Raw genomic sequence first — 19,377 nt, 5'->3', positions numbered from 1 at the left:
CTCCCGCAGTCCTGGTAAGTGGCCATCCCTGGGCACCGCTGACCACCCGGCACCTGGGCCCAGGGTATAAATGTGTGCGCACACCTCGCCCAGGGGCCTGATGAGCCCCCACGGGCTTTGGCTGCTCCTGACTCCCTTCCACTGGCCCCACCATTCACCAGGCAGGTGGGAGCCAGCACTTGAAGTATGCAGGTTCCAGCAACACCTGAACCAGCTTCCTGGGCCGGCCTAGGCAGCTGCCAGCCTGGGCAAAACGTCCTATCTAGGGAGGAGCACTCTCCAGGCCCCAGTCACACCCACAACTCAGCTGTGGGATTGTGGGGTTTTGCAGTCCTCCCTCTGGGCAGCTGTGCCGTTTGCAGACGGATAGTCTACACAGCTGTGCACGGAGACCAAGACTTTCATATTAGTGCCCGACCACTCTCCACAGACACATGGGTGGAAACCCAGCCCCTGCTGAAGTCACTGCTCAGATTTTTTGACACCCTAATGACCAACAGCTCAAACGCCAGCAGGAACCCCCAGACTAAGGGGCCCTGCGCTCTGGCTCTGGCCTCTCCCATCTGCTGGTGGAGCCTCCGGAGCTCCCCCTAGGCTGGCTGTGCCTCCCCCACGGCCCCCTCCTCTCAGGGCCCATCTAGTGGGAGGAGCCTGAGGAAAGACTTGTGAGGAGCTAGCAGCTCTCCCTGCCCCTCCCAGGGACATGTGTCTCCTTCAGAGCAACACCCCAAACCTGGCGTTTGGAATGCAATCAGGCACACTGGGAGCTGAGTCCTAGCAGAGCCACTGGCAAGCAGGGCCACCTTAGGGCAAGCTACTTGCTTGCTGGCTCGACCTCAGCTTTGCCATCTGCTGCACAAGGAACACAACGCCTGCTCCCCAAGGCTCTCAGGGCCCTACACGCAGCACTGGCCAGCCCCCCCATGCTCCCAGGACAGAGTCGGGGAACCATCGGCCGGCCAGCCCGTCCCCCTCAGTGCAGGAGCCCAGCCCGGATACTCACAACTTCCTCACCAGTAACGTGGCTCTGGTCTTTGGGGAGGGAGGGTGCCGAGGACTCCACTCACAGAATACCATGCTCAGGGGACTCTTTCGGAAGCAGGCAAGCTGGGGCTCCTCGGGAGGGGCTAAAGGGGGAGCAGACCTGGCATGACGGGAGCCCGCCCCTCAGCCCCCAGCCCACTCACACCCACTCCATCCCACACTGACCATATTCACCAGCAAGGGCACCGGGCCCCCGGACTGAGCCGTAAAGGACAGCACTCAAATCTAGGCCTCAGGCTGGGACCCCAGGCCTCAGCCCTAAGCACTCAGGCCAGGGCAGGGAGGGGCCAGGTCAGCCAGATGCCCCCACCCAGGGGAGCCTCCCATCTCCCACGCTGGCAGAGGCCAGTGGATCTTTCCCAGAATTTGTCGGGCCAAGGAAACAACAGGGTTTCTAGGACATCTGGGACCTGTCTCCCAGCACTCTGAGCACACAACTCACCATCCACCAGCAGACGCACAGTTCCAGCCAGGCGGCCGTCCCGGTAACACGAATAGTTTCCGGAGTCGCTGAGCTGCACAGATCTCAGAAGCAGAGTCCTCCCCACAGCAGCCCTGCTGCCCAGATAGGAGTCGTCCACAAGATTCTGCAGCAGCCACTGAACAGTGCCATTGTCTTCTGGCTCCCCGCCTGGGCACGTCAGGGTCACACTGGCCCCAGGCAGGCTGGTTACCACACCGCTCATCACCTCTGGTGGGAAGACATCGGGGTGGGGGGAGGGCTGTCAGAACTACACATCTCTCAAGTCCATCCACTGATCCACTGGCCTGGCCACAGCCTCCACAGCCTCCTCCGCCTCCTCACCTCCTTGACCAGATCGTGGCAGCAATGGCCTTCCCAGGGGCCTCCGGAAGCCGCCCCTGGCCACCTGATCCTCTGATTAGAAAACCTTTGGGGGGCACGCCTGGGTGGCTCAGCAGTTGAGCATCTGCCTTTGGCTCAGGGCGTGATCCTGGGGTCCTGGGACTGAGGCTCCTTGCAGGGAGGCCTGCTTCTCCCTCTGCCTGTGTCTCTGCCTCTCTCTCTCTCAGTGTCTCTAATGAATAAATAAATAAAATCTTAAAAAACAAAAAAAGAAAACCTTTGGGACACCTGGGGGGCTCAGTGGTTGAGTGTCTGCCTTCAGCTCAGGTCATTGTCACGGGGTCCTGACATGTTAAATCCCATGTTGGGCTCCCTGCTCAGCAGGAATCTGCTTTTTCCTCTGTCCCTCTGCTGGCCCATATGTGTGTACAAGCACTCTCTCTAATACATAAATAAACTCTTGTAAAAATGTATAAGTAAATAAAAATTAATTTAAAAAAATTAAAAAGAAACCCCTTGGGGGTCTGCACTGTTCATAGCATGAATTCTGAGTGTGAGGCACCCCCAGCACTTGCAGGCTCATCTCTCCACAGTCCCCTCAGAAGGGACAGAGCCCCTCCTCCACCCCACACACCCTCTGATTTCAGGTCACACCTCCATACCCCCTCCCTGAGGCCTTCCCTCGCCCCAGGCTGGATTAGGCCTGGGCAGGTGCCATCTTCCTCACCCACCACACACGGCCATGTGGTTACTGAGTCTGTATCTGCCTTCTCTTCAAGACTCTGATGCTACAAGCGTTGACACTGTTTTGTTCTGTTAACATTTCAGCATCTAGACCACTGCCTGGCACATGACAGGGGCCCAGCCAGCATCTGACAGGTTAGTGACAGAAATACCAGGTACCCATGGTGAGGGTGCTCACAAGACGCGGGATACATGAGGAGTCTCGGAACACCTGGGTCTCGAGAGTGGGTGGTCCATTTCACAGACAGTAACCAAGACACAGAGGTTTTGGGAGAGCTGCCCAAGATCACCTGTAAGCTGGCTGCACACCTCTCTATGCAACCACATAGGGAGATGCTGTTTTTATTCCAGGGAGCAAACTCGAAGGTAAAAAAGAACAAATGTGCTCCCTTACCCACGAAAATAATCATGTATGTGCTACTCAAGGAAAGGAATACTGAAATGTAAAGGAACAGGTAAACTTTTTTTAGTATAGGTTTAATACAGTCATAGAATTTGAGATAAAATTAGTCTAACCAATTAATTAAATTAGTCCAAGCAGCTAAGGGAACCGGAGCCAGGAAACTGCCAGTTTTCATAGTAAGCACACTTGGACCTTCAAACCAAATGTACGACTGCTTATTAGACAGCAGCAGCAGTAAACCTGGCCAAAGATTTCAGAAAATCCCAGAAACAACTGGACCTCACTGTCTTCCATGCTCCAGGGCCTAGAGGGCCAGCATGTGTGTCCCCGACCTGCAGAGCCTCCTGCTTAGGAGGACAGGTTCTGACATCACAGCACACCCACAGTGGCCTCAGAGGGACTAAGGGCCAGGGAGTTCCAGGAAGACAGCACCCTCAGAGTGACTGCAGGGCACAGTCCAGAGACCAGGACACCGTGAACCGCCTTCCAGTGTCTCCCTCACCTGACCACTGGGAGCAATCTCTGCCCTGAGGCTGGTGGCAAGGGGCAGGCAGCTACCGGTCATCGTGGGACTTCTTCATTCCAGAGCCGTGGACTCCAGGTGAGAAAAGCAGCTGCATCTCACTGTGCAGAGGGCCCATGTGGCAAGTTCTGACCCTTTTGCCTTGACTTCTCCTCCCTCTGTCCTATATTCCACAAATATCTGAGAAGGCCCCCAGAGCCACGTACCCATGAGGAGGACCAAGCAGTCAGGCAGCAGAAAGATCCTGTCTGCAGGACAGAAGACCACACACCACTGCAGAACGGGGACATATCCCAGCCCTGGAAGCCCAAGTCCATGGAGGGTGCATCTCTGCCCAAGGGGCTTTCCAAAAAGCCCTAATTACAGCACCCCTTCCACATGGGATCCTCAATAATATATTTCTAGGATTTCAGGTACTGTTTTAAACATCCTGGGATGTACTGAAAACACACACGGTAACGTATGCAAATACAAAAACTTTAAGAAGCATGAGATGCCCCTGGACCTTAGCACGACCACTAATCCAGAGCCTCCCTGCCTTCGTGGAGTTATATCTCGGGGGCAACACTCCTTTACTTTTAAAAACAGGCTCATGACGCACAGATCCTGAATTCCTTCTTGGCCTTGGCTGATTTGGGGGCTTTCTATAAGAAGTTTGCTGAGGGTCTGCTGGAACGTGCTCTCATCACTCATGGTGTGTCTGTGACTCATCCCCATGCAGCTGCAGTTCAGTTGCCGAGCACTGATGTGATTCTGCAGAGGCAGGTTTGGGTGGCTTCAGGAGCTCTGCTGCATCAAAGAGCATGGCTCTTGGTCATTTGCCCAAGACTTTCCTGGAGCACGACTGCTAGTCTGAGTGTGTGCCTGTCACACTTGTCCTCTTCTTTCATGGCTGAATACACAGTCTAGCGTGCACAAGCCCAGGGGCACCCAATGGGCAAGTCCAGTCCACAGAACAATTTCCATATGTGCCTGAATGAGGCTATGTTTAGAAGACCCATCCAATGCTCCTCTCTCTCTCTCTCTCTTTAAGATTTTATTTTTAATTAATATCTACACCCAAGGTGAGGCTTGAACTCACAACCCTGAGATCAAGTCACATGCTCTACTGACAGAGTGGCCACATGCCCCTGTCTTTCAACCTTTTTTTCCCCAGATTTTATGTTTACCCCCCTAACACCTCTGATCACCATATCCATATTTCTACTTTTCAATTTTCCACTTGATAAAGCAGCTATAAGGATAAAACTTAACATGAGGTCAAGCTCAAGCACAAATTACCAACACGGTAAGAACAAAGATGGAAATACTGCCAAAGAGGACTGTCTGCTGGTGGGTGTGGTGCATGAAGATCTTCCCATTGGCTAATGCGTGGAAATCAGAATTCACAAGGCACCGATACCCGACAGACACAGGCAAGTTGCATGAAGGCCCACGTAGAGGTCAAGGACCATGAGTGCCTCATCCTTGGACACTTTCACAGGGCACTATCCCCATCCCCAAGCATGACTATGAGACAGTGAGCTTCTGCTAGTGCTCATCAAAGAACTCAGTACGCGCTTAAGATGTGTTTTACGTCCTCCCAGAGGGACAGGGCCTCCACCCTGAAACCCGCCAGCGGGCTTGTCACAGATGACACAGAGGTCCTGCGGCTGCCATGGAGTGCACAGCCAACACTGCAGTCCAGAGGAGCCAGTCACAACAGGAGGTGCTGCAGAAAGAACCTGTGAGCCAGGAGCCAGAGGGAACCCTCTCTTCTGCGTCCACTTGTCTGGTCACTTCACCTCCCCCAGGGTCAGACGGAAGCTCGCGCAGTGTGCAGCACCAGCCTGAGCAACAGTGGTGGCCGTTCCTTCCCAGCTCTCACAATGGCCAAAGCACTGGGGCAGCTTAGAGAAATAGCAAATAAAAAGGCTTTTTTTCTCATCCACAAAAGCAGAGCTGCTGTGATGGCCACTCCCTCTGCCAAGGAGCTTGAGTAATGGTTTTCTGAACCTTTAAAACTGAGTCACTATTTTTTTTTAACCGGGAATGATTAATTATCAACCACCCATTGGCAACTTGCCTGTCCCAGCCCTTCTTCAAAATATGTTTCTTCTAGGGGCGCCTGGCTGGCTCGGTCAGTACAGCACACAACTCTTGATCTCAGGGTCATGGGTTCAAGCCACATGTCGAGCACAGAAGTTACTCCAAAAAAAAAATTTTTTTTAATGTGCAAACTATGTTTCTTCTAGACCTTCTAAAAGCACCATATGCAGACTAGTCAAATACTCAGAGAGAAAAAAACCACAAGAAAAGAATCGTGCCAAAGCCAGAGCAGGTAGGGCTGTCCCTCTGCACCAGCCACCCACTCACCCCTGCTCCTGACGGGTCTCTGAGCCAGTGCCCACGACACCCGCGTGGCTGTGCCAGGGCCTCAGGGCACCTCTTTGAAGGGAGGAAGTGATGTGCCCAGATCCATCCTGGCAGCTCTGCCCGCCTCTCCAGGGGGTGGGACAAGAGCTGAGTCTTTCTCTTCCTCCTCCTTCAGTTTTTGGATTTTCTATAAGCTGTATTAACGTTAGAACCAAGACACATGTGTATTTAAAACAAAGAAGCCATCTGGGTCTGTCAGCAGGAAGGAGGAGATGGGCAGAGTACAAGGCAGGTAGGGGTCCCGGGAGGGTTAGCGCGTCTCCTTAGACCAGCACCTTCCAGGTCAGAGCAGGTCTGCCCTCCCCTGGGGTCTGGGCTCTACAGGCCCGGCCCCCAGCCCTGCTGGCCCATCCAGGCTCCTCCCCAGCAGCCTCACCTCCCCTGAGCAGCCAGGACCCTCCCGAAGCGGGTCTCCTGGGGTGGGGGTGTGGAGGGCCAGAGGGAAGAGACCCCATGGCCGAGCAGTGCTCCTGAGTTCTCCAGGGGCAGCTCAGTGCCCAATGTCCCACGCTGGGCCATGGGAGCAGCAGGAAAGGGGCCACCCTACCCGCGTCAGCCCTGCACCAGGAGCAGCTGCTTAGCTGTTTGGGGGCCGGCTTGTCACCCGTGAAGAATTTCAGGGTTTTGACCTCACTTTGGGGAGAATTGCTGGTGCTCGTCACAATGTACTCCTCTCCCTCCCTGCCCACACTGCAATCTTCAACCTCCACAAAACTCTGCAGGGAGCTTAAAACTGCCCATAACACAGGCTGTTCTGACATAGAAGTCCCCGACATACTGCGGGGTTCAGGGAGGAGGTCTGAGTCAGAGGTCTGACCAGGGGAGGCGCAGAAAGTGCAAGCCCCCCTGAGGGGGACAGCTAGGGTCCTAATGGATGAGACCTGCACAGAGCAGAGGCCCAGTGCCTGCAACCCCGGTCCCTACAGGAGCCACGACTGCCTTCCTTCTGCTTATACTCCAGTCACCCTGACCATGAACCAGCTGTCCCCCAGGTGCCGGTATGAGGGCCCTGAAGGCAGGAGAGTGGAAAGAGCCACCCAGGACCAGGAGCCTCGTCTGTGCTCCCCACAGCCAACGTCAGAAGCAGGACAGCGGCACCTCAGTTTCCTGCGAAGACTGGGGCACCTCACTTGGAACTGAAATCAGGCAAGTGACCACTCCTTCAAACAAACGTCCCAATGCCTCCTCCCTAAACGCCGGTGCACTGGGTGTGTCTGGTCTGCGGGCCTAATGCCTGCCGTGAAGCACACATCTAAGAGCAGGGACAGCCTGGCATGGAAGAAACAGGAGACCCGAATCCACTCCTGGTCTCACCAACAGTTCACGGGCACCTGGGGCCCTTCACGGAGCTGTCGCCTGAGCCCGGCTCTCTGGGAAGGGAGTGTTCAGACCATGGTGCCTACTGCCCAAGTTCCCTCCTCTGGCATCTTACCACACAGAGTCGGAGGCGTCAGCCCTGAAGGCAGGAAGGCCATCCATGTCTGTTTACCTCAGACAATACCAGCTTCAAAACATGTAATTGATCAAGAGGTTTACTATCCTAACAGCTGACAACTTTGGTTTGGAGACAGGTGACAGCCACATGCCAGGCCCTCCAACGAATGCAGTTCCTCTCCCTGGAAAGCTCTAAGTGAGGGCAAGTCCCACAGCCTCCCTGTCTCCTCTTCCTGGAGAGGAAGCGAATCCAGGTCCTAGTAGCCCCTGGCAGCCAGTCCCACCCCTGTGGGCCCTGCAGGCCCAAGAGATCTCGGTCTCTGGGGCCCTGGGGCGCCACACTGCCGGGGGCCCCACACATAGCTCTGGGAAACAGGGCCCCTCCCCTTTCTGGACCTCAGGTCGGGTGCCAGAAACCAAAACAGCTTTGCTGCTTTTCTACTTTTTTTCCTCTTCAAGTAAACTTGCAAATGTCAATAATCAGAAAAACACGCACACAGAGACATATTTCTCAATTCAGTTTCAGCTGCCGTTGCCCTTGCCAGCAAAAACCAGCCCAGCTGCCTGGCCCCACTTATGTAAGCAGTGAACCAGTGGCCCTGCACGCTGCCACTGAGGACACATGCTTCGTGCACACCTGCCAATGCCACAGCCCCGGTTTCTGAGGGACTCAGGTCTGGCTGACAGGCCAGCTGGCAGTACAGGATGGAATCTAACCTCTCGGGTTGCAGAGGCCCAGGATCTCAGAAGGGATGACAGAGAAACCAGGTCCCTTCTCAGCAATAGGGGCCCTGAATTGAAGGGAGTGGCTGCTGAGAAGTGTCCCGAAGAATGTGAGTACCACAGTCCAGACGCATAATTGAGTCCCAGGAACCTAGAAGACGGCCAGGGCTCTGCACCTACCAGCTGAAACACGTTTCCTGATTTCTGTGTTGTCGTCACAATGCTCATCAACAACCATGAGCACTTAGCACCCCCAGTGATGCACCCATGAACCTGCCCCTCCTCACAACCACCCTGCTAGGAAGGGAAGCTCGTCCCATGGCACCATTGGAGCAACACGAGTTCAGAGCAGTTCAGGAACTTGCCAAATTCAAATAGCTGGTGAGGGCAGGGGTCTGGACGGCTCCAGGGACGTCTGGCCAAGTGCCTCTCTCTCCCCTGGGGCAGGTGTCTCTCTGGCCTCCCCCCAGCTCCCCCTCCCCCGAGCTGCCCACCACCTGTCTCTTCCTGCCCTTCTGCCTCTCCACCCAACACAGAAGCTGGTGGGAGGGAGTCCAAGCTGTGAGGGGTCAGGGCAAGAGGCCTCCTCAGGCATCCTGCCACCTAGAATAGTGCCTGGGGGCTCGAACAGGAGTCAGGGACCAAGAACCCTGACCTTCCCGAGGGCACCACTTTGTGAGACCCACACACACACTCCTGCTCTCACCAGGTCACCCATTCACATGCCTAAACACTTAACATCCCCAGGCCCCAAGGAGAGGCCAGGCTGCAGGCTCTGAGGCCCTGCCGCCTTCTCTAACTCAGCTCACCCCCTCCTGCCTCTTCCCAGCACCTCCAGACCCTGACCCCTGCCAGCAGCCTCACCCCTGCTCTCTCGTGTTTACGGTGCTGTACCTGCTTGTATTTGTCTTGTGTTTGGCAGAGCTGGTGTTTACCTTGGCTCCGCACCACGGACTACGCCCTACTTGGGGAGAGGAGGCTCCTCTGGCTACAGATGAGGTGCTGGACGCAGCTCATGGATCCGTGCGGTGACCAACTCAAGAGAGAAACATGGAATCCTGCCCTGGCGGCCTCCGAGGTAACCTGCTGGGTCAACCCCAGACGTCTGGCCTGGTCACCTCCCAGAGATTATCACCTAAATAGAGGAAGAGATACGGAAGGAGGGCAAATGGTTCAACTGCCCCAGAGGCCCACTGAGATTGGCACTGCCTAAGGCCAGAAAGGGACTGCGCCAGGGTGCTGGGCAGGGGGCTCCCCGGGGGCTGCAGCAGGCCTCCTGGGGCCAGGTGCCCCAGGAGGCGTGGCCGGGACTGGACTGGAGCTCACACCCTATTCACATCTAGCCCTTGGCTGGTGTTTCCAGAGCACAGCCATTCTGGTCCCTGAACTCAGCCCGGGGTGGGGGGGGTGTCCTCCTGCAGCCCCACCCTGCGAAGGTGCTGCTGGGTGCTCCCCCATCCCAAACCATCCCCACAGCCTACCCCTCCAGACCTGAGGAAGCTAAGGATTTGAGGAGCCACAGAGTGGTGGGGCAGCACGGAGGCTGATGGTGTTCTCCTCATACGAGTCACGCTCACATGGGCATGCGTTTTGGGAAAATTCATCCAGCTGCACATTTACACTGAGCGCTCTCATCTGTGGGTGTGCACCAGCACGCGCATTATTATGGAGGCCCTAAAGTCGGCGACTGCAGTCCCATAGCTGCCTGAGCTAGGTCTAGGACCTGAGCACATACTCACCTGAATGCATCCGTGCACACACACGTACCTGCACACGCACAGCCGCGTGCACACACACCCATGCACCTCACTGGTTGGTCCAGCACACCCTGTGGCCCAGAAGGAGCCGTTCCCAGGCGGGCACTAGGCAGGTCCCTGCCCTACTACACTCTATGACAGGAAGACTCAGCATTGTGAATGCTCCCAACACCATTCTCCAACTTTTACCTAATCCTGGTAAAAATACCAACAGGAATTTTTGGGGACTAGACAATCTGATTCCAAAGGAAAAGTCAGCAAGAGCAGCTAGGGCGATTCCGAGGAAGCAGAGGAAGGAGGCAGGAATGAGCCGACCAAACCTTAAAGCAGGTGTTAGGGTTGCCTTTGTGAAAGCAGCGTGGTGCTGCTACAGAGACTACAGCATGGAGAAAATGAGAAATGGTTCAGAAATGACAATGACCAAGAATCGCTTAGTCTGCACTCATGAACTGCACATTTGAAATGGCTAAGATGATACATTTGATGTGTATCTTACCACAATCTCTAACAAGTAGCTCAGTCTGAGCACTGGCTGAATACAGGTCTTATTCCAAGCACTCCTGTATCCCAGCCTGCGCCTCCCCACAGTCAGCCTTCCAGGGGAGGAGGCTGGCGATCCCACTAATGAGGGGAGAGGAAGATTCAAACCCAGGCCTCAGAACATATGCTACTATTCACTACTCACTATGCTGAGAAGCAGTATCAACCAGAACATTTTAGAATTTGGTTGATTTGAAAGGTGGCTTTTTACATCAGTGGGAGAGGGGTGCCTGGGTGGCTCAGTGGGTTAGGGCCTAGTCAGGTCATGCTCTCAGGGTCATGAGATTGGGCACTGCACTCAGCACGGAGTCTGCTTCGTATTCTCTGCCCTTCCCCCATCTAAATGAATAAAATAAAACCAATGGGGGGAAAGTGGATTATTCAATAAACTGTAAAGGGACATTATATTACATAACTGGGGAAACAAAGAGCCACACCCCATGCCTTAGTGTATGATAAATTCAAAATGGACTAAATATTTAAATGTAAAAAGCTCTTTAAGCCATCAAAAAAAGAATAATCTTTTAAAATAATATTGGCGGGGATCCCTGGGTGGCTCGGCGGTTTGGCGCCTGCCTTTGGCCCGGGGCGTGGTCCTGGGGTCCCAGGATCGAGTCCCGCGTCGGGCTCCTAGCGTGGAGCCTGCTTCTCCCTCCTCCCGTGTCTCTGCCTCTCTCTTTCTTTCTATGTCTATCATAAATAAATGAATAAATCTTTAAAAAAATTTTTTTAAATAATATTGGCTTGGGACACCTGGGTGGCTCAGCAGTTGAGCATCTGCCTTTGGCTCAGGGCGTGATCAGAGTCCTGGGATCAAGTCCCACATCATGCTCCCTGCATGCTGAGCCTGCTTCTCCCTCTGCCTGTGTCTCTGCCTCTGTGTGTGTGTGTGTGTGTGTCCCTCATGAATAAATAAATAAAATCTTAAAAAAAAAAAGACGAACAACCCAATTTTTTAAGTCCGCAATTAGTATGAACAAGAAATTCATAGAAATAGGTTATGCAAATGTCTCTTAAACAGGAAGAAACCTATACAATCTCACTCAGATAAGGTAATTCCACAGAAACACCTTTTTCTGTGTAGATTCTAGTTTAATAACACATTTTTGGCAAAGGTGTAGAGACACGGGCAATCTCTCATTGCAACTGGGGATAGGAATTGGTGCAGCTTCTGTTCTCTCTCAAAATTACAAATGAACATGCCCTTTGACCCACAGACTCTGCTTCAGGGAATGTGGCATTACTGGGGCAAGATGAGAAACAAGTAGGTTACCCACGAGAGGGGACGGGGCAGAGGGACTCTGCACATCCCCATAAGGAGATATCAAAACAGTCCAGAGGAAGTTCTTTATGTGAGTTCCCTCCTACCCCATTAGGTGCAGGGTCAAGAGGCCAAGCACAGGGTTCAGAGCCAAGTTCCAGCCAAAGGGCATTACTCAGGAGCAATGTGACTACGAGCTAGCTGCTCAGGCTCCATTTTCCCATCTGGAAATCGGAAATAATAAGACTACGCACTTCAAGATGCTGTTCTGAGGATCATATTTGATCATTAAGGTTAAAACCCCAGCTCTATTTTCCAGACGTACCTAATCTCTCAAGAAATATGAGTTCTAATCCTTTTTTGTTCCTTTTAAGATTTATTTATTTTAAAGAGAGCGAAAGAGCTGGGGGAGGAGCAAAGGGAGAGAGAGAGAATCCCAAGCAGACTCCCCGCTGAGCTGAGTGGCAGAGCCCCACAGGGGGCTGGATCTCATGACCTGAGAACACGACCTGAGCCAAAACCAAGAGTTAGCCACCTAACCTACTGAGCTGCCTGGGCAGCTCAATAATTCTTAATGCCACTGCATGCACATGTCTCCATTTCTCTGCAAGAAAAGTCCTCATACAATAGCTTCCCCTCCTCTCAGGGTCAATGACATCCATCAAGCCCCACTTTGTGTTGGAAGTGTTGCCTGCTGAGGCGGGAAGGAACCTGCCCTAAACTGGGGGGTTGGCAAGTGGGCCCAACCCCAGGCAGAACCACTGCCTCCCTCGGGGAAAGCTCACTGACAGTAACATGTGTTTGCAAACACACTCCCCCCCACCCCCGCCCGCCCCAGGGAAGGTGAATGCACACAGTGGAAAAGGGACATGTGCATTGTGTTCTTCAGCACTGTTCAGTCCTTGAGACAGGCAGCAGAGCCCACCTGGGCCACCCCAAGGCATGGTGTTGGGGAGACTCTAATACAGATGCTGTGAAAAGAGAAGGTGACCTTAGCATCTCAGTACTTTGTGGGCAGTGGGGGTTGGGGGTGGACTTAGCAGCACACGTTGGCGCAGAAAGCAGGCTTCAGAGCCTGTCACTTCCTTGCTGCGTGATCTTAGGCAAGTTAGAACGTCTTTGAGCATCAGTCTCCCCTTGGCCACTCAAGGACTATTTCAGCGGCCCTCACCTCCGTGCGCATGCTGCATCGTCTCCATCAGCATGCCAGCAAGTTGACAGCTCATTCATCTCTCTCAAAATCCCTTCTCTTGCCCCCACTTTTCCAGTGAAACCACACTGCATTTCTTTAGCCCCTTTATAGCTCACATCCTCAAAGAGCAGCCTATGCTGGCCACTCCCAGTTTTCCTGCCCCCAGCAGGCTGTGAACCTACTCCTGGAAACTTTCGGCCTCCACCATTTCACTGAAACTTCTCCCTTGGAGGTCACCAAAGGCCTGCTTGTTGCTGGGTGCGCTGGTCAGGCCCCTGCCCTGTGGGTCACTGTGGGGCCCTGTGGACTGCCTGTCCTCTTCGACAAGCTGTCCTCAAGGGGCTTTCAGACACCAATTCTCAGGCTCCCTGGGACTGGCCTCACCTCCCCTGCCAGCCTGAGAGGGCTCCACCAGGGCCTCTGCTCTCCTGTTCTCCAGACACACAGCCTGTGTGAGGGCATGAAGTGACATGTGCCCTTAGACAACTCCACACTCATACCTCAAGCCCAGGCCCCACTCCCAAACCCAGATGTCTGCATCCAGCTCCTCAGCATCTTCTGCTGACTCTATGACAGATGTCTCCGTTCCCATAAGTCCCAAACTGACCTCCTGATCTTCCCCTCCAACGAAACCTGTGCAGCCTCCGGCCTGTACCACACACACTTAAGATGTTCGGCTGCTGCTCTGAGTAGAAGCTCTAGAAGCTTCTCTCTCTAGTAGAAGCTGGCACACTTCCCCACACACAGTCTATGCTCACCGTGCTGTTATTTTAATGGGTAAGCAGAGACGGCAGCCCAAAGGCTGCTTCTAGGGACAGGCAGTTGGGAGGTGGAGGGACATCATGGGCGCTGGAGACGCGGCCTGGACACAGGGTCTCCAGGCCACCAGGCAGAGCTAGCGGATGGCAGGTAAGAGTGGAGGGCCTGTCAAGGACGCAGCACCACACTGGACCAGGCCCTGACTCCACCAGGACCGCACACCTCTTTGGATCTCAAGCCCAGGGGAGACATAGTACACAGATTAATTAACCGAAGGAAGCCACGGGGCCTCACCAGCAAGAGGACAAGGTTAGGAGCCTTCCTTTGCCACTCTGGCCCTCCTGGATTCTCTTCTCAAGATTCCGACCTCGATGGCCGTTAAGGACACGACCTCTAGCACTTCCCCATCCAGCCATTGTCTCAGGGGCACCCAAGTGTCCCCATGAAGCCCTCTGCTCCAGAACCTCACAGGCCCTCAGTGTCAGGTCGTATCTGACTGCCAAAGAGCCTGGACCTTCCGTGCCCAGAGTGGGAGTACAAGAAATCTCTAAAGACTTTCTCATTCTTTCAGGCCTTTATCCCAATGTCCTCCCTTCCATGAGAACGTCCCTGGCCAGTTCCACATGCCCCTACATATACACAGTCCCAATTCCCCTCCCCTGCTTTTTTTTCCTCCTTGGCACTAGTAAGCACCTAACTCACATCTCCAAAAGTGGAAGCTTCATTGAACCAGGCAGGGATTTTGTCTGTCTTGCTCATTTTTGCATCTACAGTTCTAAGAATACCACCTGGACCACATGACTAGCTCAAAACACCTTTTTCAAATGTGTGATTTAGCTACACATACTTCAGCACTGGCTCTGCAGAGGGACTTCTCTATGCACCCTGCACAATACCATCTCTCCTTTCATCTTTACCACTACCCATTACACAGTAGAATAATTCATATTCTCTGGATGAGGACAGTGAGTCTCCAAGAAGTAATTTCACTCACAAAAGCTCACATCATTTCTACATAGCAAGGCTGGGCGGAGGTCTGTCCAGCTCCAAAGCCACAACCCCAGCCTGTGATGGTGAACTGTACTCTCATGGAGAAGAGGAGGTCTGGAGAGGGATAACAAGCTACAGCAGAAAAGCTCTAGAAGAAACTGTGCAGTGCTCCACGCAGTGTCGCATCCATAGAACTTCCTACAGAGTTGGAGGACGCTTGCCTCTATTCATACCTGCTACTGAACAACTAAAGAACTCCATTTGTAACTTGACTTCATTATAATTAATTTAAATGTAAACAGCTACCCTGGTAAGTAGGTTAGTGGGACAGTGAGGCAGGGAGAAGGAAGGGATGCACATTTCCAGGAGAGAGCACCCAGGTGGCTTCATGTGATGCTCACAAACATGTGGCAGGGGAGGGGGGTTTGATGCAGTCTGCTGGGGTCATGTACCTACTGTCTGGGGCCCGGTCCTCCCTCCAAGGAGCTTCCTCTCTGCAGCATCCCTATCATCAGATACTTTATCTTTGGGAAGTTGGTAACACGAGGCCTCAGGCAGCTGGGTTTGCTAAGTCCCTCTGAGGGATTTACACTTGGCCATTCTCAAGCTCCTTGCAGGGTGGAGTCTGGGTGGCTGGGACCACACTGGCCCCATAGGGCTTTACAGGGACGCAGTGTTTGCTGAAATGAATAAACAAAGGCAGAGCCAAAGCGGGGAGACATTTCTGGCAACGGAGGAGCCTGATGGGGGAGGGCCTGCCTGATGGGGGAGGGCTCATCTTCGGCCCCTCAGGCGCACACTCCAGTCAGTCATCCCTAAACCAGCGAATCATCAGCCTCGTGTGTTGAAAAGGGCGCTTCCCGAGCCTCACTCCCAGATAGCTCTCTTCAGGAAGGCTGGGGTTGGGGAGTGCAAATATTAGGCAGCACACACATGGCTTCTGATACATCTAAACCCAGAACTACCCTGTGGAGAAATGCTGGTTCAGGGTGAGGCTAGGAACACAGGTAGGCATGGGGGCAGGAAGACATCGCCTAAAGGGAAGTTCAGAAGTTGAAACAGGACTTTTAAGAGACTTAAAGCTGTATGTGCTTGTCTTGTACACTGTCATACCTTGTAGCAGGCGGAAGGACCCTGAGTCACCCGTGTCCTCCCACACCCCACACCGAAGTCCCCAGTCAGTATCCCTAGACTGCAAGTCCACCTGAGCAGCGCTGCCAGCTCTCAGCATGTGGGCTGCACTCATGGCAAGGAAAGCACGCCTCCCAGCTACACACACACACACACACACACACACACGTACACACATGAGCCCTCTCCCCGCCCCCCCCCCCCCCCCGCGGATTTCCCCTCCAACCAACTCTAGCCTCTGCCGCCCTGCCGCTTCTCCAAAGCGAGACATTCACAGTCCTCTACTACTCGCTTCCTGGACGATGTATTTTTACTCCTCAGCTTGTGGGCTGAGTGAGTCTACGTGGGTGTGGGAGGAGAGCTGGGTATTTTCTACTTCTCTGCATTTTCCTTCTGAACCGGGCTTTCACTTCCTCCCCCGACTCTCAGTTCTGTCTTTCCGGGGCTGTCCAGGCCTGGAGATCACCTGGCTCGTCCCTCCGGAGTACCAGGCGAATGAAGACTGCCTACAACAGGCTGTCCTTGCAGAGCCTTGCAACCACTTAGGAGTAACGGGGCACGGCAACTACAGCAGGAACCTCCCAGGGGCAGGTGCCCTGGGGTGTGCTGTGAGGAGCAACAGAGGCGGACCAGAGATCTGTTCCCTCCCCGGGGGAGACTGAAGCAACCCCACCACAGTGGGACAAGCCCAGGCCTCACTTCCCTTCCTGAGGCCCCTTCTGTCCCAGCCCTCAGCCAGCTCTCAACTTGCCCAAAAACACCCCCAGTTCTGCCCGTGGGGCCAGTTCTACATTTGGGTGCCTTGGGGATCTACAGCAGTGAAGCCAAGGGGGGGAGGGCCTCCCCCAAACACCTGACAGTCTCCCATCCCCACTCTCTGAACCTGGCTCCTCTCAAACAAAGTATATTTTATAATCAGCAGAGGATAAAAATAGGCATGTAAGGAACCTGAGGCACAGTCAACAGGGGTTGCTCCTGAAGGAGTTAACCAGTGTGTGCTGAGAAAGGGGACCCATTTATTTTCCTCTGCCCAGCATAAGGGGCCCCACCATCCAGAAAGCAGAGAGCTCACCAGCCTCCAGCTCTAGAGTCCTCTCCCTCCTCAAAGAGAATGATCAGGCTGAGGATGTTTGTCCAGGACAGGAGCCATGGGTTCCCAGAGACCCGCAGGCTGCTCCTCAAAGAAGCCCTGGGATCCTAAAATAAACCTCTTGAAAAGCAGCCCTGGTGCTGGGCTAGAGGGCAGCCTGGACACACAGCTGGGCACACTGCCAGGGCCCAGAGACTGGCCTGGCTGCCAGAGGTGATTACTGTCAACAGGAGCAAAAGGTGCCCACTGCCCTCTGCCTGGGCCTCCTCTCCTCTGGAAAAAGAGGCCTGGATACACCAGCCCCGAGACAACCTCCCCACCCAGGTTAAATTCCCAAGGGACACACACACACACACACACACACACACACACACACACAGCCTGCCAGCCCTGGTGTCTGCCCAAGTAAGTGCGGTCGGTGGGAGCCCACGATGCCAGCCCCTTGGCAGTCCCTGCGTTGGGGGCAGAGCCAGCCACCGGACTGCCAGAGTTGACAGCGAGAGGAGAGAAGCTTGCGGGTACCAGGGACCTGCGCACCGGGGGAGGGGTCGTCCCCTTCCCCCCTCCCCCGCCCCAGGGGACCTCTGCCCTCCGTCGGGGCTCCCGGGGCGCAGGCAGGAGGCTCGCCCAGGCCGGGCAGCGTGTAGTCACGCGGACTCGAGGCCGAAGGCGCAGGACGGCGGGGGCGCACGTGTGTCGGGTGGGCGCGGAGCCCGCGGGGACCTCCAGCAACCCCGGGAAGGGGCGCCGCCCCCGCCCTCCCCCGCCCTCCAGGTACGCCCGGTGCCCTTACCCGGCGCGGGGCAGCCCCACGGGGCCAGGGCGGCCCCCGGCGCGGCCAGCAGGGCTGTCAGCAGCGCGCAGCGCAGGGCCAGCATGCTTCCTCCACGGCCGAGGCCCGAGGTCCAGGGCTGCGGGCCGGGCCGGGCGGGCGGCGGGGCGGGGCGGGCTGCGGGGCGGGCTCAGGCCCGGAGGGCAGCGCTCTTGCCCGGGTGGCCTGCTCCCAGCGCGCGGCGAGCCCCCGAGCTCCCTCTGCCCAGGCTCCGTGTCAGCGCCACTTCCCACTCGCGCATGACTCAGAGCCGCCGACCGTCCCGGCAGCGCAGGACGACACTGGAGGAACTCGCGCTGGAGCGTCCCCGCCGGCCCCGGGCGCTGTTACGAAAGCGGAGCGCGTGGCGCAACCGCCCAGCGCTCAACCGACCGCCAGGCCGCTTCCGGCCGCAAGCGCCACACCTGGGCCGCAGCACCCGCGATCCCCCGTCTGTCCCCCGTCCGTGGCCCCCCCGCCCCCGGCCCGGCGGCCTGAGCGCAAGGAGTGAGCACCACCGCTCTGTTTCGATTTTTGGTTTCCAGGATGGGATTGCGCTGTGAAAAGAGCACCTGGAGAGCCAAGAGGAGGCCAAGGACTCAGCATGGGGGTGAAGCTGTCCTCCGCAGCCTGAATTGTCTCTTGGGACCACTTGGGGAGCCCTGAAAACTACGGATGTCTGGGACTCCCCCTCTGAGATTCTGGGGTCAGGTTTGGACATCGGTAGACTATGGGAAAGGTCCCTTCTCTCCCCAGCCTGCTCTCCAGGTGTGCAACAGGGCTGTGAGGTCTGGTTCAGATCTCCCCCGCAACCAGACTTCTGCTTCTTGTGTGTGACTGCTGTCCCAAATCTCTGACTTTACACTCTGCTTGCCCGTCAGATACACAGATCAGAAAGTCTGTCTGGTCAGGGTGACTGTGATGATCCCAGGGGATGACATTGATACAGGTGACACAAGTCTGGGCCACAGGTGCTCAATGAGGTCAGAACCAGCATGTCCAGCCTCCCCATTTGACAGATAGAAACTGGTGCTTGGCTTTCAGGAGCAACCACACAGACCTCTGGAGGGCCCACCTGTGCTCCCCAGGGAGCCTGGGGCTGATAGGGTGGCCTCAGAGTTCAATCTAAAGGGGGGGGAAAAAAACTCCTAAAATAAGGTCTAGGCTGAGCAGTCTCTGGAAAACCAACCACCAATCAGAATGTGCTTTTCCATTTTTGGCTTCAGACTGATCCTCACCCAAATCAAGGTTCCTGGGCCAGCTGGAACGGGCATGACCTGACAGGGGCTCCAAGCTGAAGTGCAGCTCTCAGACCCCATGCATTGGGGTCTCTTTGTGGGAACAGCCATCAGCAGTCTAGGCAGAAGCTGGCACACACCCTGCCCCAGCTCATGGTGGAAGCTGGTTCCGGTAGGCTTCCTTCAGCCACAGCCACAGGCAGGGAAAGAATCACTTGTTGAAGGGTAGATCTTTTGGCCACTAGCCTTCTCTTCCATCTGTAGTAGATGCACACCTGAGAATCACCAGAGGGACAGGCTGCATACCTGTGACCAGAAAGCCTTCTGCTCAAAGAGGAGAGTTTGAAAGAGGGATGTTAAAGCCCAAGAAGAGGTGTCTCAGATCCCACCCCGCTGACTGCACCACACTGAGCCTCCCGTCTCTAATCCACTGGTGAGGAGAGTGTGTTCTGTAGTCAGGACAGGCTGAGTTCCTACCCCAGCTGTGCCACTTGCTGGCTGTGTGACTTGGGCAAGT

The 19,377-nt window shown here is 55.1% G+C and overlaps 1 protein-coding gene across 7 annotated transcripts in view; it reads right to left on the bottom strand.

The window, feature by feature from the left end:
- Positions 1-17,760, bottom strand: part of IL6R (interleukin 6 receptor) — a 42,477-nt gene extending 24,717 nt beyond the window's left edge. For 2 of the 7 annotated variants that reach the window (XR_012032627.1, XM_072829571.1), the window contains exons 1-3: positions 17,605-17,760; positions 1,487-1,735; positions 1,004-1,127 (exon numbers count right to left, since the gene is read on the bottom strand). Coding sequence is in view for 6 of the 7 variants with exons in the window: in XM_072829571.1 (XP_072685672.1) it covers positions 1,004-1,127; positions 1,487-1,735; positions 17,605-17,689 (458 nt within the window). In the remaining variant the exon portion in view is untranslated. Of the gene's footprint in view, positions 1-1,003; positions 1,128-1,486; positions 1,736-1,849; positions 2,082-9,026; positions 9,222-16,793; positions 16,950-17,604 lie in introns of those variants that run through there. The other 5 variants (XM_072829570.1, XM_072829575.1, XM_072829572.1 and 2 more) reach the window with 4 other exon arrangements.
- Between the last annotated feature and the right edge of the window lie 1,617 nt (positions 17,761-19,377).

The sequence above is a fragment of the Canis lupus genome, chromosome 6 (assembly GCF_048164855.1).
Source record: "Canis lupus baileyi chromosome 6, mCanLup2.hap1, whole genome shotgun sequence".
NCBI lineage: Eukaryota > Metazoa > Chordata > Mammalia > Carnivora > Canidae > Canis > Canis lupus.
This window is presented reverse-complemented; position numbering and strand designations above follow the sequence as displayed.